We start from the raw sequence: 27,404 nt of genomic DNA, 5'->3' as shown, positions 1-27,404 counted from the left end.
TGTAGAGACAGGATAGAAGCCAAGACACAACTAGCGCTAGAGGGTGTTTACCTACTCAGTTTGGCTTCAGCTATAAACGAGTTTATCACCCTCATTTCTTCTTACTATTTATAAACCGATTATAAAAATAGGTCTGTCATTGTTTGGTGAAAAGACTCTAATCAAAATATATTTGAACACAAAATTAATTTGTTGAATATTATACTTCCTGCATAATAATGAGAGAAATATTACATTTACAGGCTGGACAGTGCGGGAACCAAATTGGATCTAAGGTAATAACAGTTATTAAAAATCCTTTACAAACCTTAATATAATTTTTTAAAGTATTGTATTATTCGTATATTATACTAAATTATTACTGTTAAAAATAGCTGTGTAAGTTCCAATGATTAATGCTTTTTTTAATTTTTAAAGAATTAATTAATTTTGTTATTATATAAGAACATTAACCATCTATTTGAAGATATCTACCGCAATAATAGTATTGATTTTAAACACTCTTTAATATAATAATAATTCAATTAGTATGGGTAGTTTTTAATTTAATCATGAATGAACTACCCCTAACATTTGCCAGATGAATTAAGGAAACTTGTGTTAAAGCTTTAATCAAAGTATCAACAAAAAATAAGCAGTAAATTATGAAATACAAAAAATAGAGATAGCTTAGTACACAAAAATAATAATTTAAAAGGGAAATATCTACCTTAGACTATTATTTTGTAAGTCAAAAATATAGAAATTCAAGGGTTTATTGATATTATTAGATACATATTTGTAAATAAGATGTCGTTTGAAAACAGAATGGAACAAGCAAGTAGAGTTTTCATTAAGAAAAGGTGTGTGCTACTATTTAAAAATTAGAAAGTTATTCCTAAAAATATTCATGTGAAGTGCAATGTAATGAAACATGGACAGGGAAAAAGTAAAGAGGAAAGTACTAGTGGCATTAAAAATGTGGTGTTACAGGAGGTTATGCAAAATTAGTTGAATTGATAAGATATAAGATGATAAATGAGGAATGAAATTTGTGGCAGGATCTTATAAAGAGACAAATTAGATTTAAAGACATATATTTAGAGATCCAGGCTTAGTTAATTTAATGATACAATATAGAACTTTCAATATAGAGGTAGAATTGGAGTATATAAAACCAATAACTGAAGGTGTAAGACATAGTAATTATGTTGAGGGTAAAAAATTAGCTCAGAATTGAAATCAATGGAGAAAAGCATCAAGCCAGTCAAATGACTGAAAATTAAAAATCAAATTGCATGTAGGAGGGTGACTAAAATTTGATGCAGTTACTTGGAAATGAAAAGAAATATATCATAAAAGTACATTTTATTTCTAATAAAAACTTATTTATTTGTTCACGTAGACACCATTTACAGTTAAAGATTTCTTCCATTGATGAACCAATTTTCTCTTTCTGTTAATGAAGAATGTTGGTGGGCGATCTTTCCTCCATCCATGATTTTTATATACCTTTCAGTTTATCATTTGGGGTGTAATGAATAACCTTAATAGCACTCTTTAATTATAGAAGAAAGCAAAACCACAGGGCGCCAAATCTAGTTAATATAGAGATACGGAACAGGTTCAAATTTCAACTTTTTAAGAGCCTTGACTATTGCAAGTGATGTGTGTGGTCAAGTATTATTGTGTTGCAGAGTAATGGCTCCTTGGATTGTCAAACATGACACATACTTCAATTAATGTTTTAACACCTCATTTTAATTCTTTTAATCAGTCACAGACACCGGTTAACATTGCGAGGTTCATCCTCAGAATTTGCTTAGCGACTTCTGATGCATGAACATTTTTTGCCCATATACAATACTTTGATCAACAATTTCATCACTGTAAATGGCTTGTAGATGTCAATGAATGTCACTAACATTCATTTTTTCTGCTGTTAAAAATCCTTTTTGAAACCAAACTGGTTTCATCTACTTCACTTCTACCAAATGTTCTATCCGCTTGTAAATTATACTAGTAAATATTTTTAATGCACAAAATGATATCGAACTGATGGTGCAGTAGTTCTTAAATTTATTAGCATAAATCAGTTATCATCTTTTATCTCATAGAAAATAACAAAGCTTTAATGATTTTGTTTCAAGTTCTGGGAAATAATATCTGATGAACACGGTATTGATCCTACTGGAGTCTATCATGGTGACAATGAGCTTCAACTGGAACGAATAGATGTCTACTACAATGAAGCAGCACGTAAGAATCTATGTATTGATGTATGCATGTCGGTTAAAATTTTATAGATTTTTTAAATACTAAAGAATATTATTTTAAGGTTCTGGGTTAGACTGCTTTCCTGGCTCTGCTTCATCTAGAATGTCTTGAAAAAAACATTCTGGAAGTTGAAGACGGGTGTAAAGTAGATATCAAATGCTAACAGCCAAAGATTTTAATAAACTGGTTCCAATGAATAATTAAGTTAAATTACAATGGTTGTTAATTCACCTTGTATTCTTAGAATTTAATGGTTATATTTAGCAAAACAATCAGTGACACTTAAAAATATTTAAAAAATGTATTAATTCTTTTCATCTAAAAACTGATTATTTATTTATTTTCAAAGTTTATAATCAATTTTTATTTTTGGTTCATTAAGTTTTGCATAGACTTCGAAATTTATTTGAAGAGTTACTGAATTGAATTCGATAGAAGTGGTATGGGATGCATTATTCCCCTATGTATCTCAGATCCTAGATATTTGTCCCTTGCAGAGCCGAGTGGCAAACATGTGAATGTGTTGACAGTTACTTATAATTTTTAAGCAGACAGATAGTAGGACTGCATTCCAGTTCTTTTCTAAATCATAGATCCTTGCAAAATTTAACAGGTTTGGAAATTTAACATGAGAGGATTGCACAAATTGGCTTATTCTCCCACAACACTCTTTTTCAGTCCATCCTCTGAAAGACATTTCAGTGCTAGGATTTTGGGTGTTATAACAGGAACATTGTTTTTGTTAGTGCTCATACACTCTCTTCATGGTCAGATATATAGGGAGTGGCTGGAGGCTGTCTGTTAGCAGTGACTGGAATAAATCACTGCAACCTTATTAATATACCAAAAACCACAGCTAGTGTGGTTATAAGTTTAAAAATCTCCATATTTAATACATTTTTTCAGTCGGTCATTAAAAAAGTTATGTTTTAAATAATTTTCATCATCACTGACTGACTTTCAACATAGAAAAAAAAAATTAAAGCTTATAATTGTTCCTTTATTAAATATTTGTTACTGTGATAAACATGATTTAGTTTTAAAAGTACTTGAATAATTTTTTTTTACTTTATTGATAAGAGTGAATTTTTCCCTAAACATTTTTTTTTCAGTATATGAATCACTCTGTTAACATTCACCTTTGACCATAATAGAATTTAAATAGATATATTACAAAAATTTTGTTTCTTATCAGGTGGCAAATATGTACCGAGAGCAATCCTCGTTGACTTGGAACCTGGTACTATGGACTCAGTTAGATCAGGGCCATTTGGATTGTTATTCAGACCGGACAATTATGTATTTGGACAGAGTGGTGCAGGTAAGAAAAAATATATATATATAAATAAATAAAATGACAAAAGGTTTCATGAAGTTTTTTTGGAGTAAACAAGAAATAATATTGATAGTTTAAAGTTTTTGAGCACCATATCATAAATAATTGAGTAGATGAATATTAAAACTAACATAGCAATGTTAACCACCTTCATACAAGATTGTGTGAAGATGTTTCAGAAAAATGTCTAAAATCTAATGGCTTCAAAGAATCAAAATTTAAAAAAATGTAATTATTTTTGTTGTACATTTTGTAAGGTAAAAGGAAATTAATATACATACATATTATTTAACATGCAGGCAATAATTGGGCTAAAGGACATTACACTGAAGGAGCAGAACTAGTAGATGCTGTGTTAGATGTTTTAAGACGTGAAGCAGAGAACTGTGATTGTCTACAAGGTTTCCAATTAGCACATTCACTAGGAGGAGGCACAGGGTCAGGAATGGGCACCCTCCTTATATCAAAAATAAGGGAAGAATATCCTGACCGTATTATGAACACTTTTAGTGTTGTACCTTCACCAAAAGTGAGTATTTATTTTCTTCATTTTATTATGCCATGAGAAGAGCAAAAATTAATACATAATGTTCATAAAATTTACGAATGTTATAATTTTATTCATTTTTTTCAAGCGAAAACTTGCCAGCAGTAAAGAAATGATATTTCATTTTCTTTTCTAACTGCTACTTTTTTCTGGTTATGTTTATGTAATAAATCATTTTTGTAAATTCAATTTTAAAATTCTATAAACTTCCTGTAAAGGATTTATTATAATTTTTTAGTAGAATTTTCTTATTTAAGTAAAAATTTACATATATAATCACTATTTAAACATCTTAGAACAAATGATAATTTGATTACAAAAAATGTTTTATTGTAAAACTTAATTTACAAAGAGAAAAGTGTTTTGTAAATATCAATTGAATTAAACTTTGAATTTTTGAACCATCAGAATACAATATGACAAGAATATGTTATTTAATATGGTTGGAAACACCAATTTCTAATGTAAATATATTAATTAAACATTTACAATTGTCTTCATATTACTATAATGTGTAGAAAAAGTGACTGCAAATAAGTTGATTTTTTGCTTTTTTTCTATGCATTTAACATTTGTCAAATGAAGAAATTTTTTGAGTAATTTTCAAAACAAATCTTTATAAACATTACTGATTTGGTGATGTAAAATGTTTCATTAGTTAATTATTTAATCTATTACTTGTCATAGTTAATATTAATATATTTTATATGAGGGTCATTCAAATATAAAATGGAATTTTGCCGTGTGGACAGAGGAAGAGCAGTCAGTGAATGAGGTGGGGTGCTGCTGGTAGTTGGTTATGTGTGGGGGAAAGCAACCATATAGCCGGTGTGCAACGAATTATAATCTGATTTCTTGCCAACAAACGTATCAAATCTTCTGAAGTTTTGACTCGTCAACAGAGACTCAGTTCAGATATGCTACCCTGTCAAAAAGTCAAGTGTTTGATTGGACCAAAAACTTTTGAAGTGGCTGTGAGCAGTGGAGAATGTAAGTCATGAATGTCATCTGCGGACCAGCGTCAATTATAGCAACATTCAGGCTGCTTATGACCTTGAGGAAGGTGACCTCTGCTAAAATTGTATCAGGTATCAGAGGAGAGCATAAGTGTTGGAAATGTGCATTCAATGTTGTCAGATACTCTTGGATACAGCAAAGTGTCAGCAAGGTGGGTTCCATGACTTCTCACTGAGGCACAGACAAATGTCCAAACAGAAATCTGTCAGCGGTTTCTGAGTTGCTTTGAGCAAGAAAGAGAAGCATTTTTGGACCGTATTGAAACATGGGTCCATCACTACACCTCGGAAAGCAAGTGACCAATGATGGAGAGGAGGAAACTTGAAGAGAGGACACCGATCAAGGCCATGAAATGCTTGTCAGCTGGAAAAGTCTGGAACTATGTTTTGGGACTCAAAGGGTGTGCTGCTGATTGATTTCCTGCAAAAAACCAAGGATGGTCAATGCAGCATACTAAAGCCAGTTGTTGGATAATATCAGAGCTGCTTATTGCAACAAATTATGTCAGCAACTGATTTGCAATGTCCTCCTTCTCCACAAAAAAGGCATGCATGACTGCATACAGCAACTCAGTATCACTAAAATTAATTTGACCTCTTGAACACCCACAGTACAGTACAGACTTGTTACCGTGTGATTTCCACATGTTTGGTTTGCTGAAAGAAGCTTTAGGATGGGAAAGATTCAAAGATGATGCCGTAGTCAAGCATTATGTGCACTATTGGTTGTTGGGATAGCCATGTTGTTTTTTTTTATGAGGGGTTCAGGAAGCTATCTACTCCTGTGGAGAAAATGTATTTCTGTTGAAGGAAACTATGTAGAAAAATACGGTAATTTATTTGTTATTTTTATCTAATATTAATAAAGTTATATAAATAAATTCCGGTTTATATTAGAATGACCCTTGTTTAATTTTACAATAGTATGGGGGTACATTAATTTATTGCTTTAATGAATCTGTGTAAGGCTTCCAAGAGACAAGCTGCTCCAGTCATAAATATTTTCTCTGAGAGTAATGATGTTCAACATACAGAAAGTACCTGTAAAGGTGTCATATGACTAAGTACCATCTGCATTTTGATAGGTTTGGCACACTAATAAGCAATCTGATATCTGATTCTATAAAGAAGGCAATGAGAAACCATTTTATTTCTCAACTTCAACAGTAAGCTTGGCTTGTGTTGCTTATTATTTTTAAATAAGTCTATCTTGGTTTTTGGAAGCGACTTGTGGCTGGTAGGTTGTCTACACTAGTTATAGTTATGGGACTTATGGGATAAAATTAATGTACACGTACGAATACTTTCCTTGCATTTAACAGTTTGGTTAGCTGATCACCAAACCAGAAAAAGACAAGAAAAATGTATTTTAAACCTTAAATTTATTTTTTTAAATACATATATATTTATGTTAAGGTTTAAAATACATTTTTCTTGTCTTTTTCTGGTTTGGTGATCAGCTAACCAAACTGTTAAATGCAAGGAAAGTATTCGTACGTGTACATTAATTTTGTTATGTAACTTTCATTTGTGAAAATATGAATTGCTAGGCTATGTTATGTTGCTGATTTGAATCCAATAACAGATTAGTAGCTCAGAAATGGTAATCCATGAGTTAATGATATTAAAGTATAATTTGCCTGGATTAGCCTTGAACCAACATACTTCTGTACATGAGAGCAAGCAGTAACTCTACTTTATTCTGACACATGTAGTGATAACTTCATCAGACAATAAGTTATGAAATGTTTTTTCTTTTGTTTTAAATAGAGAGATGCAATCAGCATGTCCTCATATCTAATTCTATTGTTTGATCTAAAAAGTATAATCTGTGTTAGTGAATTCTTAAATATTTAAAATTATTAATATTTTAACGACAAACTAAACCAAAATCATTAAATTTAATGTTTTTTAAAACGACATCAATATTAGCAAGTTTCTTAACTTTACAAGACACTCATGTTTAAAATACGGTTGAAAAGTATGTTAAATTTGAATTTTGTCCGTTATTATGCTTATTTTTTATGTAATAATATTCAAGTGTTAAGACATGGACCTTTTATTATCACAGTCACAAAAAAACCATATCTAATACACTTGAAATATATAATGAAGAATAATCTGACACTAAATAAGTAGATAAAGTGAAAAACATATATAAGACATATATTGACACATTATAAGTATATCTTTCTAACTGTCAACAACAATAATGTCAGTTGTTGCTCATACGAAAATTATAGCACTAGTCACTTAATATGGCTGCAAAGTGAATGACATCATTTCTATTTTTAGATCTTAAATAAATATTTCAATTTGTCATGGTCAAAAATATTGCAACTATTGTGTAATTTCTATTTAAATAAAATAAAGATTTAATTTTATTACCATTTTTTTCTTATTAGAAAAGCATTTTTATAAAATACAACTAAAATGTATCTGTAAAATAATGGGGCAGGGGTTTAAATAGCATAACTTTGAAAGAGTATCACAGAGACATGAAATATACATCAAAATGAAGAGAAACTCTCCAAAAACTTTACCTATTCAATAGATTTTGATATATCCTCCTTCAGTTACCCTACAAACATGAAGTTGATATTCACCTCTTGTCACATATAACGGTGAACATCTGGTGGGATGAGCAAAATAGCTTTTAGTGATCTGTTCTTTTAAATAATCAAAATTTCTTATCTGAACACACAACACTTGTTCATTACATCACTCCATAAATAAAGATCCATATAGGAAAATCTGGAGACTGTAGAGGTTAGGCTATCCATTCTTCTTGTACAACTAACTGCTGAAAAAATGGTTCTTTAGGGAATACTGCATTAATATGGAGGAGCTCCATCTCAAATGAAGATGGAATTGTTCAGTACTTGAGATACTGTATCCAGAACACCCTTCTAACACACCCACGAATTTGTTTCCCACTGTAATTTTTACATTAAAAAGGAAAGGACCATCAACTCTGTTTAATTGAATTAACTTTTGGGCTGTCATGTTGTGTTCCACAATGATGTAAAGTGTAATTGTTTTTGCAATGCCTAACTCTACAGAAAACTTCTGTAGTGCTGTTTTTAGGTTATACAAACAGTTAGTTTGTACAACTTCAACAGTCTTGTCAAAGAATGATGGTTATCCTGGATATGATTGTTTCAGTAAACTGTCCATTTCCCTCATTTGCTTATATCATCAGCAAATGTTATTTTCATGTTCTTCATTGAACACATGATGATATTCAAGCCTAACAATAATAACCGATTCAAACTTACCAACTCAAAATACACATTTAATTTTCCTGTACACAATAATCAGTGTGACTAACAAACTTCATGCAGTTATTGATCTTATTACACAGCACGCATGAGCTAGTACTAGAACTGGTTTAGATATAGAAAATTTAGGCACTTTTCTTCGTTTTGAGCTATACTTTGTCTTTGTTACGCTTTGTCCCAAAACTATAACTGTTTTGAAATTCCTGTAACTCTTCAGGTAAATCAAAACATAGATTTATATAACTAACTATAAGAAGACATTTTGTCTTCAGTCATTTGACTGGTTTGATGCAGCTCTCCAAGATTCCCTATTTAGTGCTAATCGTTTCATTTTGGTATACCCCCTACATCCTACATCCGTAACAATTTGTTTTACATATTCCAAATGTTGCCTGCCTGCATAATTTTCTCCTTCTACCTGTCCCTCCAATATTAAAGCGACTATTCCAGGATGCCTTAGTATGTGGCCTAGAGTCTGTCTTGTCTTTTAAGTATGTTTTTCCAAATGCTTCTTTCTTTATCGATTTGCCACAACTCTTCATTTGTCACTTTATCCACCCATCTGATTTTTAACATTCCCTGTAGCACCGCATTTCAAAAACTTCTAATCTTTTCTTCTCAGGTACTCCAATCTTCCAAGTTTCACTTCCATATAAAGCTACGCTCCAAACATATACTTTAAAAAATGTTTTCCTGACATTTATATTAATTTTTGATGTAAACAAATCATATTTCTGACTGGAGGCTCATTTCGCCTGTGCAATTCGGCATTTTATATCGCTCCTGCTTCGTCTATCTTTAGTAATTCTACTTCCCAAATAACAAAATTCTTCTACCTTTTTTAATCTTTTCCTATTTTTACATTAAAATAGTAACGGGGATAGGGAACATCTTTGTTGGACTCCCTTTCTTATTACGGCTTCTTTCTTATGTTCAATTATTACTGTTGTTGTTTGGTTCCTGTAAATGTTAGTAATCGTTCTTCTATCTCTGTATTTGAACCCTAATTTTTTTTAAAATGCTGAGCATTTTATTCCAATCTATGTTATCGAATGCCTTTTCTAGGTATATAAATGTCAAGTATGTTGGTTTGTTTTTCTTTAATCTTCCTTCTACTATTAATCTGAGCCCTAAAATTGCTTTCCTTGTCCCTATACTTTTCCTGAAACCAAATTGGTCTTCTCCTAACACTTCTTCCACTCTCCTCTCAATTATCATGACTATAACACTTTTTTGAAGTCTGATGGAAATTAAAGATATCATAATACAATTTTTAGGAAGCTACATAAAATTAGTAGTATGAACAATTTAGCTGAACAATTCCTACTAACTTATCAACAGTTAAAAAAAAATTAAATAATACAGGGAAGAAGGAGCATTTTGCTGATTCTTGTTCAGATTAGAATTAAGTAGTATGTACATTTTTTTTCATACATTACAATAAATAAATATTTTATTAAGTATTTTAGAATCGCAATATATTTTTTATTAAGGTTAAACCTGTATCTCTTATTAAAAATTCCTCATTTTGATGACTTGTTCTTTACTGTTTATTACAGGTATCTGATACAGTAGTTGAGCCATATAATGCTACACTGTCAGTTCATCAGCTTGTTGAGAACACAGATGAGACATTTTGTATTGATAATGAAGCCCTTTATGATATTTGTTTTCGAACACTTAAGCTCACTTCTCCGACATATGGTGATCTCAATCATTTGGTATCTGTAAGTTATGTTCATATTCTTAACAAAAACCTATTAATTTTTAATATATTATCTGGTGTAAACTTTTTTTTTGTTGATTAAAAAGAAAATACATGATGATTTATAGATTAATTAAGGGAATATGTTTTTGTTAATTTTATGGAGTCTTTTTATGAGCTTTGAATAAGAAAAAAATATTACATTTATAAAACAGATTTCATTATTAAATAAAACCAGCAAAGGTTGTGTAACCTTTAAAGTCATGTAACTCTGGCTACCAAAGATTCCTTGACAGGCTAATGCCTAGGTAGAATTATTAATAAGCCCAAATAGTAATTATATTAATAAACCCTATTTAGTAGCTTTAGAAATTTTGTGGATTAGCTTCAGCAAATTTTTAACTAATTTTATTACATATTCTTGGGTACAGAATTTCATAGCTTGCTGATTTTCTTACAAAGAATGTTGTTATTTGATCGTGGCTACACATAAGCATTTTTTTTTTTTTTTAATGGGATGAGAAATTTTCTACTCTGACTAAATTTTTAAGATATGGGGGGTCATGGTTATTGTGTATCCCCCTACACTTGACCATTCTAACTAAAATTAAAAGCCATCAATGACCTATATTCAGAAGCATCATACAAATTTTAAAAAAAATTGGTGGTAAGTCCACCCAAAAGATATCAAACAAAATCATAGCTCATGAAAAATGCAAAAAAAAAAAAATAGGCTAATTAATCCATACCCCAAATGAAAGTGTTCAAATATATAACCAAAGTGACATACTAATGTTATGGAATCACCTAATTAGTACAAGAATGTGATTTTTGAGTTAAAAAAAAAAGAGAAAAAAAGTATTTTTTGCTGCCATCACTTTAAGGTTTCAAAGACTAAACACAATCACAAATTATCTTAGTTACCTAATGGGCATTAAATTATTTGAAAAAATTTACCTACCTTTGAGTAACATTTTGGGGTCTGTGTTTCCCTACTCTCCTAACATAGTTTTAATGCCCTATGTACAGAAATTATTGTGCAAAATTTCATCCAAGTTGTTTATTTAGTCTGGAGATATTAAAAAAACACAGGCCAACATACAAACATTTTTCAATGCTAAAATAATTTTTTTGGTTAGAGGGGTTCATGAAACATCGAGATTTGCAAAAATCCTGAGTATATTATACTCAATTCATTTCCATAACTCTACACTGAAATTACAAATATTTAAGTATACAGTAGTTAAGCAAAAATTTCAAGTACAAGTGTTACAATATAATTACAATAGTAAGTACTAATGTTACAACATAATAACAATAGTAAAGTACAGTGTTATAATAAGAAATAGTATGAAAGTTAAATAGTAAAGTACAAATGTTGTAATATAAACGGAAATAAATGTAAAATAAGCAAAATTAAATTTTTTAATCAATAAATGGAAAGCTGGTTAGACATCTCATTAAAAATTTTAGTATGTGTTGAGTTACCATCATATGAAATAATGGAAAAGACATTGTGCTGGTGCTTATACTTTATGATTTGAACTAAATTACACATATAATTAATTTAATACAATTTGTAGCCATCATTATAAGATCTTAATTAAAATATTTTTCAAAGAAGCCTATTCTAAATTACTAACAGAAGAAACTTAATACTTTCAAAATGAGAACAACCGATCTTTAACATCTTTCAAAGATTTTATCACTGATGAACAAGATGTATATAGATAGGCAATTGATTAAATATTTTGGATGCACAATACATTTAAAAATGTCTGAATGCTTCCTTAATAGATTGAATTTGAGCGAGTTGGTTTTGGAACCTTAATCTGCTAGAATGTATATTTACTTATTTATATTATACTCACTTCTGATATAAAACATTTCTCAGTACTATATGTATATATATATATATAAATCCTAAAAGGAAGATAATTAAATCATAAAAAGATGGAGGATACGTGTTCAGATGTTTTAACATAGCTGTGCTACTTTTATTTGAGTGACGATAATTGATTTGTCATTAGAGTAAAAAAAATATATATATGTATATATAACTTACAAACATCACAATTTTTACAATAATTTAACAATATTATTAATGATATTATGTCTATTGCAACTTTTTATCACAAACACAAGTCACAGTTGGTAAGCCATTCCAATGCTTCAGGGATAAGATCATGGATGTCTTGTAACAAACCTCTAAAAGATATAATTGGACAAACCAGGACCAGGTGGGCGATCATTTGCTCTTCAGCTCCACACTGATCACATCGTGGGCTTTCCGCAGCTCCCCATTGGGTTAGGCTCTTACTGCAGATACCATTATTTCTGCAAATCTTGTTGAAGTTACACCACTATCTTCTGGGAAGAGTAAATCCTGGTATCCTCAGAGTTGGATCTGTCACTAGGCTGGAGTTAGTGATATTCTGACCTTGTCATAGTGATGTCCTTTTAGTGCTCTTTGAGAAAATCTACATCAGCACGAATAGCATTATATTTTTCAACTGTGATTCGAGGGCTGCCAGTTGTCTAGTTTAGGGGATGCGATATTACTCAGTAATGGCAGCCACTGGAGCGGAGTTGTTCTAATGGTTCCAATTATGGTTCGCATAGCCTGGTTCAGATATGTGTCAATGAGCTTGATGTGGGAGCTATTAATTCAAACAGGAACACAATATTCTGCAGTTGAATGTACGAGGGCTAGTGCATTGATTCTTAGAGTTTCAGCTCCTCAAGCTTCTACATCAGGCTGGCTCTAGTTTTAACTTTACCCGATAATTTTTCAAGGTGGTGTTTAAAGGTAAGTGTTCAGTGAAGCGTAACACAGAGATATTTTGGGTGTGGGTTATGTTTCAGTGTTTCATAGTTAGCAGCAAGAATTCATTGAGCTATCCTATTGTTAAGACTTCAGTTTTATTTGGATTCGGCTGGAGTCCCCATTTTTAAAAATATTTACTGATTATACCAAAGTCTTCTGTCAGTACAGCCTCAGTTTGGGCTACGTTCGAGCTTTGGGTACTGATAGTAATTTTGTCTGCATACATGAATTTTCAAGATATAGTTGGTGGTATGTCTGAGATATAGATATTAAACAATAGAGGTGCCAGTAGGTGTAGGCTGTAGAAAATGCTTGGCTTTCCATTGAGCTGTAATTGGAAAAGTGTCACTCAGCATCTCAACCAATAAATTAACGAATGATTTGCATGTTATAAGCTTTAAACCTTGAGTAGTAGTCCTTCTTTCCAGACTGTATCATAGGCTGAACTTAAATCAATAAACACAGCAGATGTTTTAAGCCTTTATTAAAATCCTTTATATAGGTTGTAAGCAAAAGAACCTGATCGCAGCAACTTCTTCCTGGCATAAAACCAGCCTGATCCATTGGTATATCATTACTGACAATGGGTGTTTAGAGAAATCAGTAGAATTTTTTTTAAGATCTTGAAACATACACTTAAAGAGCTATTGATCTGTAGCTTTCAGGTTGAGCGATATCCTTCCCAGGCTTAGAAACGGCAATTAATTTTACTTTTCTTGAAAAGTTTTGGTAACTTATCCCTTCACAGGATATTATTATAAAGATTTAAAAGCCATCATTTCATGTTTGAACTGATGTGTTTAATAAACTCAGGATATATGTTGTCTAAGCCAGCTGTGCTTTTCTACATTTTGTTAAATTGACTGCAGCATTGAATTCTTCCATTGTGATGTGGTCTATAATGGGGAGGAGCTGTTGATGACTTTTACAAATTTCATCAACTGCATACCTCACTTCTCTTGTGTGTCTTATAAATAATAATCTTCTATAGGTTCTTAATTCTTATGGTTATGGCTTCTGGCCTAGGGGAGTTAGTAGTAGCAATGGGTGTTTTTTGTCCGGTTTCCAGCTTGCGAAATAAATTCCATGCTGTTCTGCTGCTATGCTTAAAGTTGAGGCTTTCCAGCGTCTCTTTCTATCTAACTGTTCAGTGTTGTTTAGGGCTTCTAGCAATTGCTCACCCATTGCCTGGTCTCACAACATAGAAATAAACAAAAAATTCCATGCGTTCGGATTAATTTACACACTATTGTATATACTACTTCTTTTGTACAAGAATAATGTAAAGACAAAACACTGTTACACTCTTGTTTCATACTTATGGCTAAAAAATTAATAATTACCAATTAAATTCTTCATTTAATATTTTTTTCAATAATGTTAATATTCATTTTACAGCTGTATCTGAAAAAAAATATCCTGTCATGTAAATTAATTTTATTTGTAACATACAGTATGATTTTCCTCATGATATAATGGTGTATTGTATTTTATTTCATAATTATTAACATTCGGTTCAACAGTGTATTGTTTTTTCTTCAAAGTAAATATGCCAGATGTTACAATTACAGTTATGTATAAGGTAAACAAAAAAGTTTCTTTTTAGTATTATCCCTTGATTCAATCAACATTAAGACTTGTCAATTAAATTCTTTACTTGGCAATTTTTTTTTGTATTATTTTAATATTCATTCAACAGCTTTATCTAGGAAAAAAAAGATTAAATGTAAGTTATCCGATTAAGTCTCAGTCAGTTACTGAATGACTTGAACTAAAGAGGCTGCAATTATATTATGGTTTAAATAAGCATAAATTCATATAAAAAATTCATTTGTTTTTGGTTTTAGGTGACTATGTCTGGTGTAACAACTTGCCTTAGATTTCCAGGACAACTAAATGCAGATTTGCGTAAATTAGCTGTAAATATGGTACCATTCCCTCGTCTTCATTTTTTCATGCCGGGTTTTGCACCTTTAACTGCAAGAGGTAGCCAACAGTACAGAGCATTGACCGTTCCTGAATTGACTCAACAAGTAAGTTATGTGAAAAAGGCCACTAAATATTAGCATGAGTTTTTTACTATTTATACCATAAAAATTATAAACAAACTGTGTTTTCACATGAACACGATTACTTAAATAAGAAACATGATAAATCTTATTTGCAAATAGATCATTTGCACTATGTCTCTGTGTCAGTATTGCTGTTCCATTCATATAGTTTGCTGGATATGTGAAAAAAAATAGACCCAAGTGATGTAAAATCTCAACTTTAGTAAGTCATGAAGATAAGTTTAATTAAATTAAATCCATTTACCAAGTACATTGTTGTTGATGATGTAGCCAAAAAAAGGGACCATTTGGAGTTAAGACTTCCTCAAACTTCCTCAAATATACAGAATGTAACAAAAAAAAAGTGTACCTGGCTTTTCATTTTGCGATTCCATATACCATTAAAAAAAATGTTCTATGAAAAAAGTGGTAATTTCTTTTTTGTTTTCTGAGATATAAAAGATTAGCATGGCCATCATTTTGAATTTTGTGCAAGTGTGCTTACACCACAATTTTTTATTTATTAGAGAAAAGTTGGTGTAATCATGCATACCAAATAATATAATGATGTAGCGAGATATAAAATTTTTCTTTAAATGACAGAATGGCGGACAGAAAGAAAATTCTGTATCCTGTATTTGCAAAAGAATATCCAGCTAATAATAATTCTATGATCAAAAAATAAAAAGTAAATAAAAAAAAATATAAATACTTGTTAAAAATGTCTCATTATTTCAAACTTCATAATATACAATATAATATCTAAATAATTGACAAATTCAATATTATATCCTAATATACATGTAATTATAATCTAGCTTGTACCATAGCATCTCAATGTCATGCCACGGTATAGGAGATTTTAGTAGTATGTGACAAAGCATTATATACAAATGTTTTTTATGTGTAATTTTTTATTTTAATTGCCGATTATGAAGTGCTGACTTCAAAAGAGCTACAGTTCGTTTTAAGTTTTACTTAAAAAGTAAGAGAGTCTTTTACTTTTTAACATACTGCATTTGGTGGTTTTGATCTTATAATTTTATTATTAAGTTACATATATGCACTAAGGTATTATTTTTATGCGAGTCTGTCATTCAGCTGATATGCCTGAGATGATTATTTAATTTTCTTTTAGATGTTTGATGCCAAAAATATGATGACTGCTTGTGATCCAAGGCATGGACGTTATCTTACAGTGGCTGCAATTTTCAGAGGTATAATGTCAATGAAAGAAGTAGATGAACAGATGTTAAATGTTCAAAATAAGAATTCAGGGTAAGAATTGTAAATGTTTTTTAACAATTTTTTTGCTGCATTTAATACAAAATATACACAAGGAGAATGATAATGCTGGTTTCAAACCAACCTGACAAATTAACTTACAGTCTTTAACTAATCGAACTTGCAGAGTAAAATTAACTCAAAATCATTAAATAATATTTAATAAATATTAGTATTTTAATATTTGGAAAACTTTTTTTATTAATGTAAGCTCACGAATGTTCTAAATATCTCTGTTGGAAAGTTTTAGTCGTACATAGAAGTATTGTCGGTTTTCAGATTTCAATGGGAATATCCATTTTGACCATCCCTGAATCCATTTTGTCTAGTTTCGGCGTGATGTCTATACATATGTATGTACAACTCTGCTATCTTGCACAACTCAAAAATTGATTAGCTGTAGAATGTTGAAATTTTGGATTTAGGACTGTTGTAACATCTAGTTGTGCACCTGTTCTTTTGATTGCAATTGACTGAACCAAAAGTGTCCAAAGAAGCCCAAAATCAAAAAAAATTTGGATTTAGATTTTTTATTAACTCCATTAATAAGCCCTCATTGAGAGCTTTCAACGATGTATCATAAGTGTACTTATTTTCATCGGTTGCAGAGTTATAGCCAAATATAATTTTAATTAATGAAATATTTGGATCTTACAACATCGGTTCGAATCAGATTTCATATCCTTTTTTTTTTATTTAAATATATTGATCTATTAATTAAATAATTATTAATCTCGGATTGTAAAAAAATTTTACAGTAAATAACAATAAAAAAAAAGATAAAATATTAGAAGTTATTAAAGAAATAAAATTTTATGTATTTTTCATTAAAAAAATGTGTATATTTAATATTGGCATACAAGGAAGTCATGTTGGGTCCACATCAGATTTTTTTAAACTATCCATTTACAGATATACACTTATAAATGAAGAGGTAAATTTTGAAAATGATTAATTTTTATTGACACATCAAGCTTATAGATGCTTAATTTTAATCCATTTTATTCAGTCAGTCACTTAACTTATAACAAAAGTAATGCATTACCTAAAATAGAAATTAAATTAGTAAAGATGAATCAGTCCATTTGAAAAGTATTTATTATGTAAACTGGTAACTTTACATCGAGCTTGCTATTAATTTGGTATGTTTATGGTGGTTTTTGTTGGTAATTATTAATGGAACACATTGGACAATATATTTAATAAAAATATATATAATATAGACAAATTATAGGATCTATAGAGCACAAAATGATATGCAGAATGTATTCTAAGTTAAATAATGTTATACACGTGTGAGCAAAGTTTTATGATGGGAAAAATTAAACCATTATCAAATAGTTAATGAATCTTCTCAACCTTTTATGATAAATAAACAAGCAAAACATTACCACTTTCACTGTAATTTTATCTCAAAGTCATTCAAAGCACTTTTTATTAATATATTTTCTAAAAAATCAGTCATTTCAGTTTTTCTTTATATAAATCAGAATTTCTGTTGAGTTAAGTTCACTTAAAACTGAGGATTATAGCAATTTTGAATGTTTCATTAACTGCTGTATTTGTTAAAGACCAACATCGAGAAACATTTTGGATAAAAATTTATAAGGTAACCCTATTATTGAGTAAGCAGGAAGATATATCATTTTACATGTAAGAACATATCATTTTACACCACCATTTATCATGAAGTAATACTTTGATATGCTGACTAGATTACACTCGTAATAGACATCTTTATTGTTCCTATTAATGAAATCAAGAAAATTAATGAAATCAAGAAAATACACTTAGTTTTATTTTATGATTTAATTTATCAGAATCAGATAAAAACTGTACTCAAAAATAATAGTGAGTAGGTGATTATGTAATTCTTCATAATGAATTTCTTTTAAAATATTGCATTACACAAAAACGTTTTTTAGACTACTTCAGAAATGTTTCAGCTAAGTGTTTGTAAGAAAATCCTTTAGCTGATTGAGAAGTATGGCTTAAATTAAAAGCATACTGTATTCTGAAACATAATTTCTATGCTGATAGATTGCTATCATATTCTCTTGCTGATAGCAGCTTAGTTCTCATGAATGAAAATCTAGAAGATGTATAATTTTTTTTTTAGTTTTTTATTTATTAAACTTTGGAAAATCATTCTTGTTATATCAGGATTAAATTGAAAATGTTTCGTACTTTTTTCATAGGTAGTAGGTGTGTGAAGTAATAATTTTTATCAATTGATACCTATGTACGACTGCATAATAAAAGCTTTGTCTGTATTGCTACAAATGAATTTTAATTTTTATGTTTCTTTGCATTTATAAAATAGTCAAAATGCCACTACTTATATTTATATCTATTATTTCAATTGTATGTGCTTTTCAGTTGTTGTAGACATTTTTATTTATCTTTGTCATATAAAGCTATTTGAATAGAACGGTTCTATAAATAATACGTAACAGTCATGTTATAGTATTTTTTAAAATTAACTGAAATAAATAATAAAAGGTACAACAATAATAATAAATATTATTGATATTTGTAACATCAGATTAATTCATTTGATTACCACCTAAGAGATGTTCGGAGAAAAAATTTTAATTTAGAGTATCCAACTAAAATGAACAACCGTGCTTAATACATGGGTAACATTATAAAAGGTAACATAATAAACTCTTAACATTCATGCTGTTTTTCAGTCGATTAGTAAGTCAGATTATTTAGTTTGCTTCAAGATACATACTTTATAACAACTTTTATGAGATGTATATACAAACATTAGTAATGAGTTTTTGTAATACTTTTTATTTTTAATTTGTTAAGGAATATTATTATAAATTTAATAATGAAATAAAAGATGCAGTTGTACTATTAGGGAATTATAAATCATCTTCATGATTAATTTTAAGAATGAAAGTCAAAGGTTATTTTAAGTTTTGAGGGAGAATAACTTAAAACCGAACTGAATTAACTTGAACTGCAGTTATCTGAGTATCACATTTAACTCTTAAGTTGTGTATGATACTACTCCCATCTATTGTTGTTAGTTGTAAACAGTTAGTTAGTTGTTGCAGTACACAGTTCTGTTCTTTGCAGTTGTGTTTTTCTAAAATGTCTTATTCGTTTGTTATAATGAAAGTTTATGTGTGTTCCGGATCCTGTCAAAAAAAGCATAACATATTCGTGGAAAATTTTCTGAATGCCAATCACATTTAACTCTTAAGTTGTGTATGATACTACTCCCATCTATTGTTGTTAGTTGTAAACAGTTAGTTAGTTGTTGCAGTACACAGTTCTGTTCTTTGCAGTTGTGTTTTTCTAAAATGTCTTATTCGTTTGTTATAATGAAAGTTTATGTGTGTTCCGGATCCTGTCAAAAAAAGCATAACATATTCGTGGAAAATTTTCTGAATGCCAATATCCCAGCAAAGAGAAGTATTCACGATTTGGTTAAAAAATGGTGTACATGAAATTGGTTTCAAATACAAAATGAAATAAGTAACTGTTTGGACTTCACAACTAATCCTATACTCAAAAAATTTCTGCCGCTCTAAAAAAACTTCTTAAATTACATCACAAAAATTATGACAGAAAATTGGAGTATCTTTCATACTCTCTTGTATGTTTTACATGATTTTGTGACTTTTATATCTTGTAAGTTTTACATTATTTGAATTTGAAACTGTTGTGTAACAATTTAAAAGATCACACAAACTGAAAAGTCTTAATTATTGACTTCTCAAAAACATTGTTGATGGACAGACAGACACGATTCTGCATTTCACATCAGATGTTTGAACATCCACCTCACAATTAGAAAATCAGTGTACGATGTGCCATTTCTGGGAATCATATAACAGGGCAGTATCTTTTAACTAGACTAAATACAGTACAGTAAGGTACTGTAATACGTACAGTAAGGTACTTTAATATGTACAGTAGGTGTACTGTACATTTTTCAAAGAATTTTTTTCTTGATGATATTACCGTATTATTACTTTGAAGCATATACATGGGTTATGGAAATAGACTTTTTTAGCATAAGCAAAAATGCCTTGCCTGACCAGGATTTGAACCGGGGACCTCCAGATGAAGGGCCAAGACACTACCTCACTTTTTTGGAAGCAGAAATTAGCGTTTCCATGCTCAGTTAACAGATTATGAAAAAGAGTAAGGCTTCTTTCAACAAGATGAAACAATGTTCTCACACATCAAACGATTCACTAGTAAGAGTTCATGCTGCTTTTTCAGAACAAACTCTTAGCAAAGGGTAGTGCCCTCCATATTTCACAGATTTAATTTAATTTAAGTTTTCATTTTTACATTTTATTCATAAAATTTACAGGTCGCAATTGTGTTAAATCTGCAGCAGTTGCAAGTTGCTTCACTAGTATTATTATAAACAGAAAGTGAAATCTGTTAAGATTTCACTTTCTGTTTAAGATATATTATATGCATGTACCCCATTTGTATACTACTAAGAAATGGGATGTCAGATGTAGCGCAAACACCACTGCTAATTTTAGTTCTTAAACATCATAATGTGTAATTTAATTGCTAAATTCTAAATACAATTTTTATGTAAAAGTGTTCGGTTTTACTTATTGTTTTTAAATTATTCAATTTAATTTTGAAAAGTTGCTTGTGTTAAATGCCATTAAAAATTTATTTTTGTGTTTTCACTTACAGATACTTTGTTGAATGGATACCTAATAATGTTAAAGTAGCAGTTTGTGACATTGCCCCGAGGGGCCTTAAAATGTCAGCTACCTTTATTGGTAATACAACAGCGATACAAGAGATATTTAAGAGAATATCTGAACAGTTTACTGCAATGTTTCGACGAAAAGCTTTTCTTCATTGGTACACAGGAGAGGGTATGGATGAAATGGAATTTACTGAAGCGGAATCAAATATGAATGACCTTGTTTCTGAATATCAACAATATCAGGTACTAGATTCATACATATTTATTTACACTGTTATAGTCCAATTCAGGTAAAACAGCATTAACTGCACGATACTGAAATACTGAAAATATCTGTTTTATATGGTTTGTTGCTTTTATCTATAAAAAAAAAGAATCAGGTGTAATAACTATAGCTCTAAAAAGAAACAATTGAATCCTGGTGGTGCAATAAGGCCCTACAATAATCTGGTCAGTCCTTGGTTTAAATTCTAGTTAGAGTTAACATTTTTCACACGCTATAAAAATGTCTCTACAGCTGTTATAATCAGGCAGTTAGCCTGTAATTATTTGAAAATATAAATAAATAAATAATTAGTATAAGAAATAAATATTGGATATTATTTAAAGTTGTTTATATGAAAAAATAAAAATGAGAAGAGTCTCAGGTAAATTAAAAAAGAAAACTAAATATAACGCTTAAGAAATCAGCTTATAGAAACAGGTACGCAAATGAAAAGAAAAATATACAATACTGAAGAAAATGAATGCACAGCGTTAAAAAAAGAAAATATTAAGTTAAAATTGTACCTTAACGATAAGCAATGAGAAATATATAAAATTTATGGGTGAACGTTAGGAGTAAATAAATTAAAAATATGATTAAGCCAGGGAATCGTACAACTTTTTTAGAAATAACTACAAAAGTAGCAAAGTAATATTAACAATAATTATCAATATTACTATTTAATCACAATACGAGGTCTGTTCAAAAAATACATAGACTAACATCATAAAACAAATGTACTTTATTTAGAAGTTACTTGTCTGGGGTCCCCTTCAAAGTGCTCTTCTCCTTGATGTACGCACTTATCCCAATGGTGTTTCTACTTTTGGCTACTTTTGGAAACTTCCTGGAATGCTTCTTTTGTGATGTTCTTCAGTCCCTTCGTCGCATTTGCCTCAATCTCGGGAATAATCTCAAATCTTCTTCCTTTCAAAGGAAAGGAAGGGTTTTTTGAGTTTAGGGAACAAGAAGAAGTCATAAGGAGTGAGGTCAGGTGAGTAGGATGGGTGGGGAAGAACAATGATGTTGATGATGATGAGTGTTTGGCCAAAAACTCATGAGTTCTGAGGACTGAATGGGCTGGAACGTAGTCGTGAAAAAACTAGTCACCACTCTTCCACATTTCTGGCCTTTTCTGCCAGATAGCATCCCGCAGACGTTTGAGAACTTCAATGTAGTAAGTCTGGTTCACTGAGCCTTGGGGAAGGTACATGTGGTGGACTACGCCCTGAGTATAAAAAAAAAACTGTCAACATCACCTTCACAATGAACTTGGTAAGCTTTTTTTTGGTCTTGGAGATGTTTCACCCGCCCACTGGGACGATTGAACCTTTGTTTCGATTATCCAAGATTCGTCACCTGTTATGATCCTCGACAAGAACTTTTCATCTTCTTCTGAACGTTCAAGCAATTCTTGACAAGCCTGGATGTGATGGGCTTTTTGGTTGTCCGTCATCATGTATGGAACAAATTTCGCAGCAACGTGGTGCATCTTCAATTTTTCGGTCAAAATCTCGTAACATGATCCAACTGGTATCCCACACTCTTCAGCAAGCTTTCTGATGGTCAGACGTCGAGCCCAAACCAGGGTGTTGATTTAGTCTGTGTGAGTCGTCAGTTGATGTGGAAGAATGTCCAGGATGCTCATTGTCTTCAATCGACTGATGACCATATGCCACTTAAAACATGTCGCACGCTTCATAGCAATGTCACTGTAAGCCATGTTTAGCATATCAAAAGTTTCACTTGCAGATTTTCCGAGTTTAATACAAAATTTCACAGCAACTCTTTGCTCGTTCAAGTCACTCATTCTAAAATCCGCCAAACGAAAAAACACACTTCACCAACAACCGTGCAGCTAAGCAATCATTAATGATATTTGAAATCAAAAAACTGCATTGTAATCAGCTGATCTGTACGAACATGGCAACGCCAAGCAGATTTGACTGGAACCAACTGGACCCGAGCAATCCAAACAGTCTACGTATTTCTTGAACAGATCTCGTACAAATCCTAACAACTTTTAGTTCAACAACTTTTAGTTCATTATGTATAATTCAAGAGATTATGCAATTCTTTAATAGAAATTCTTTGCTACGATCAAGTTATGCAATTCATGTTTGAAAAAATCTTTTTTACATTTTGGGGGCTCCCATTCTCTTTTTTAATAAATTTGAAAAATAACTTTTTAGATTTATTTAAAAAATACAAAGCTGCTGCTGTAATTCTAAATAAACAATAATTTTTTAGGAAGGGAGTGAAACTTTTTGGCTAATTTTTTAAAAGAAATAGTAAAGACTAAGGGCTATAAAAAATTAAGAATTTTACATTTTTAATGCAACGGTTAACTTGCAAGATAGATCTAAAGTTAAAATAGATTTTAAAAAACATTTTAAAATTTACAAAAAATATCTTTTGTTACTACAGATCATTGGACGAGCAAAAGGTTTTTATAGAGGTTTGAAGGCCTACTGAAGATCATCTAGGTTTGAAGGCATCTAAAAAATGTAGATGCAGTCCCGTTAATTCCTGTTAACTCATTTTCACAAGCAAGTAGCCAAAAAAAAAGAAAAATAAGTAGTCTTTTTTTTTGGAAAGAGGGTGAATAATAAACAAAAAATATTTTGTAATTTGTGATCTTGATAAAAAACTTCAACTTCTGTTATTTGTTACTCTACTTTTCCTTTATGTAAATGGATAACAGAAATGATTTAAAAGTTTTTATAATATTTTTATTCTAAAACATTTAATTCTTCTTCATTTGATATATCATAATAATATTTGTAATCATTGTGTCATATGGATAGATAAGAGTAGGTAGAAGATTAGTAGAAATGAGAGAACTGCGCTGATCCTGTTTTTATAATTAATTTTGATTTCAAGTTTTTATAGTCAAATTCATGTTGCTACAGGCTTTTTTCTATGAAAACTTATAGAAAACCAAACTTATCTTCCATTCTTATAGAAAAAGCCTGTCAGATTCAGTAATCTAATTCTTTTGCAAAAAAATATCATGGACATCTAAAAAAATCTTTTAACAGCAGAGCAATACATAGAGTTAGAATATAAAATTTTTATAGTTTTTTTTTAATAGCTGTTTAAGCCTTACTTTTCTACTAAATCTAGTAGAATTTATTGAATCTATATGAATTTATTGAAATCTATAGAATTTACTATTTAGTAGAATATCTACTAAATCGTTTTTACATTCATACCAATAAAAAGAAAACTGAAAATATCTGTTATACACATAAAATACTGATGTGATTCTAATGGAATAATTGTATTATTTTTAATGTCTTGGGGAAAATCTCTTCCCAAAATATATGGAACTTAATATGTATGACATCCATATCTAGTTAATTAGGTGAAGGATAAAACCTGGAATGCATGTGAAACAATTAGTGTAAAAAGTAGTACTATGATAAAACTAATTAACCTAGTGATAAAATGACTGGTAATAAAAAAAGATGTATTATCAAAGCCATTACAATATTTATAATATTAAAGCATCATTGATTATGAATTAAAACATTTTAAATGAAAATTTTAGCAATGCATAAAAATCTGTCGGTGAATTTTAGAACTTTTATATTGTAGTTTACACCTCAGGGTGAACCTTTTTGATTCTTCCTATTTATTTTTGAAATTTCAAACATTTACTGTAAAAATGTTTATATAACTTTAAGTTTATTCTTATAATAGTCGCCCAACACTATTTATTGTATAGTGAATAAATGTAAATACTATTATATACTGAGGCCAAATGTAAATGAACACAAAAAAAGGATATGAATCTCAGTCAATAAAATAGAATTTAACTTGTTTTTATATTTCAGAAGTGAAACTAAAGCTTTTGCTTACTCTTTTAATCCTAGCAAGTGATATAGGGAGTACATAGAACACACGAAGAAAGTTTCATCAAAATTTTCCAGACATTGATGTTCCGCACTGCAATGCTGAATGAAAACTTGATCTGTCAAAAAAGACTCTTACAAGTCTGGAAAAACATTTATCCTGATGGAGGAAAAATTGTGTATCTCTGATCTGTATAGTTCAACTACAAAAAATTCAGAAAACTGCAAATAGTATAACTAAACATTTTAAATTATTCCCATACAAAATAACTGCAGTGTATCAGTTATACGATAGTGATTTTTCTGAATGTGTTGAATATTGCCAGTGGTTTTTGCATTTTATAAATGCAACACTCAACAGTCAGGTATGGTCTGTGAATAATCCTTATCACAGATATATCTTGGAACTACCATTACATGTTGAAAAAACTGGAGTTTAGTGTGCAATGTCATGAAAGCGAGTAATCATTCAGTTTTCCAGAACACAGTAAACTCAGAAGATTATTGTAATGTAATTATTTATAGTGTCACCGGTCAACTAAATCAGGAAGATACTGTTGGGTGAACTTCCAAGAAGATAGAACAATGGTGCATGCTGCTAATGTTTTGCTAAATTTACTGTGTAAAGTTTATGAATGTAGGCTCATTTCAAACCACATCTGCCATTGAGTTCACCAGGTCTTATATCTAAAGATTTTTATTTATTTATGGAATGAAAGGATTGTTTACATTTTCATATCCTGGATGAACTTTCATACTCAAACTTGTTGAAAAGTGCGTAGGCCAGCCTGTTGGGTGGCAAATGAAGGCCGTATGAGTATCTCCTGTAAACAAAAATTCTTTGTAATAAATATTATTTTCTGTTCGTCGTATCATTGTTATAAGAATATAACAAATATTTATCAACACTGGTGCGTGGTTTCATTTGGGATAACCGATATTAAAAATTTTGTGTACATTGTTAATTTTTTTGTAACACATATTTATATATTTATAAATGATGGTCATTCGATTAATTTGCAGGATGCCTCAGCTGAAGATGATGTTGAATTTGAAGAAGGCGAGGAGGAAGAAGTCATACCAGAAGAAGATAATGAAGAACAAGAATAGATTTATATTTAAATCTGTGTCACTTTCAATGAAATAATTTTTACTTCAAATTGAATTCTGTACTGGTCTTTTTTTATAATTTAAAAATAATCAAAATTCACATCTACTCAATATATTTAAATAATCTTCATAAAATTAACAACTGTTTTTATTGACAATATTTTTTTTTATTCATACTATTCTGTTATTTCAAACTATCCTTAATTGGACAGATATAGGATTAAAACTGCAAGTTGAATTTCTATCTTTTTCATATAAATCTCTTTATCACTAATCATACTGTTGGCTAGATAAAAGGTCAGATGAAAAATCTACCACAAAAAATCAATTACATTATTTTACAATAATTTCCTCTAATGAAAATTATAACTCGGGAAATTTATTTTATAATAAGGAGAAAGGTTCAAAGAGATCTCTTGGACTCAAATTCAATAATTCAATAACATTTACAGATGTAGTTAGTTCATGTTAAACGGCGATCTGAATAGGCATAACTGTCAATACTGGAGCAAGATAATCCCAAATGGATGTTAGAAGAACATATATAGTACCCTGAGAAACTAAATGTTTGGGTAGGAATTGTTGGTAATAGTATTGTGGTGTCTCTTATTTTAGATAGAGATCATCTCAACAGGAGATGCTTATTGCAACTTGTTAGGATTTTAACAAATACGTAGGAAAATTATTATTATAATGGTTTCAGCCAGATTATGATTGGACTTGTTTGGTGTGTGTGCATCTGCTGTTTGACCTGTATTCAATGTATATGAACCAAGTCTATGTCTCTTCGGTTAACAACTGTTGAGAAATGTACTTCATTCTGATATTGCTTGCAATGTTGATCCCATTTTTTTTTTGTTTTGTTAATGATATTAAAATATAAATGATTAATTTTTTTAATGAGTTCATCACTCACCATGGACTTTGCCTTCTTTCTTTGTTGAGCACATAAGTTCACCCTTCCATGAAATTCTTGTACCATTCTTTCACAAAACCATTATTCACATATTATTATTGTAAATTATGCACAGCCGATGGTGGATCTTGGCTGCCAATGTTATTATGATTTCATTTAATGTTATTTATATGTTTATTGTAATGAAATTAAATTGGTGTTAAGATACAAGTGGTACAATCTGCATTAACTTATTATTGCCTATATTACGT

The 27,404-nt window shown here is 30.1% G+C and overlaps 2 protein-coding genes across 2 annotated transcripts in view; one reads left to right on the top strand and one right to left on the bottom strand.

Annotated features, from left to right (window-relative positions):
* LOC142328060 (tubulin beta-4 chain-like) lies at positions 1-27,363 on the top strand. The gene is made up of 9 exons (XM_075371528.1): positions 1-275; positions 2,130-2,238; positions 3,452-3,577; positions 3,892-4,121; positions 9,996-10,163; positions 14,816-15,001; positions 16,158-16,297; positions 20,987-21,248; positions 26,151-27,363. Exons 1-9 carry the CDS (start codon positions 219-221, stop codon positions 26,235-26,237), a joined length of 1,365 nt encoding a protein of 454 aa, XP_075227643.1. The 5' UTR covers positions 1-218; the 3' UTR covers positions 26,238-27,363.
* The window catches only part of LOC142328059 (BBSome complex member BBS2-like), a 73,148-nt gene continuing 70,730 nt past the window's right edge, over positions 24,987-27,404 (bottom strand). The window contains exon 14 of the mRNA XM_075371527.1: positions 24,987-25,951. The gene's annotated coding sequence lies outside the window, so the exon portion shown is untranslated. The remainder of the gene's footprint in view (positions 25,952-27,404) is intronic.

The sequence above is a fragment of the Lycorma delicatula genome, chromosome 7 (assembly GCF_047948215.1).
Source record: "Lycorma delicatula isolate Av1 chromosome 7, ASM4794821v1, whole genome shotgun sequence".
NCBI lineage: Eukaryota > Metazoa > Arthropoda > Insecta > Hemiptera > Fulgoridae > Lycorma > Lycorma delicatula.
This window is presented reverse-complemented; position numbering and strand designations above follow the sequence as displayed.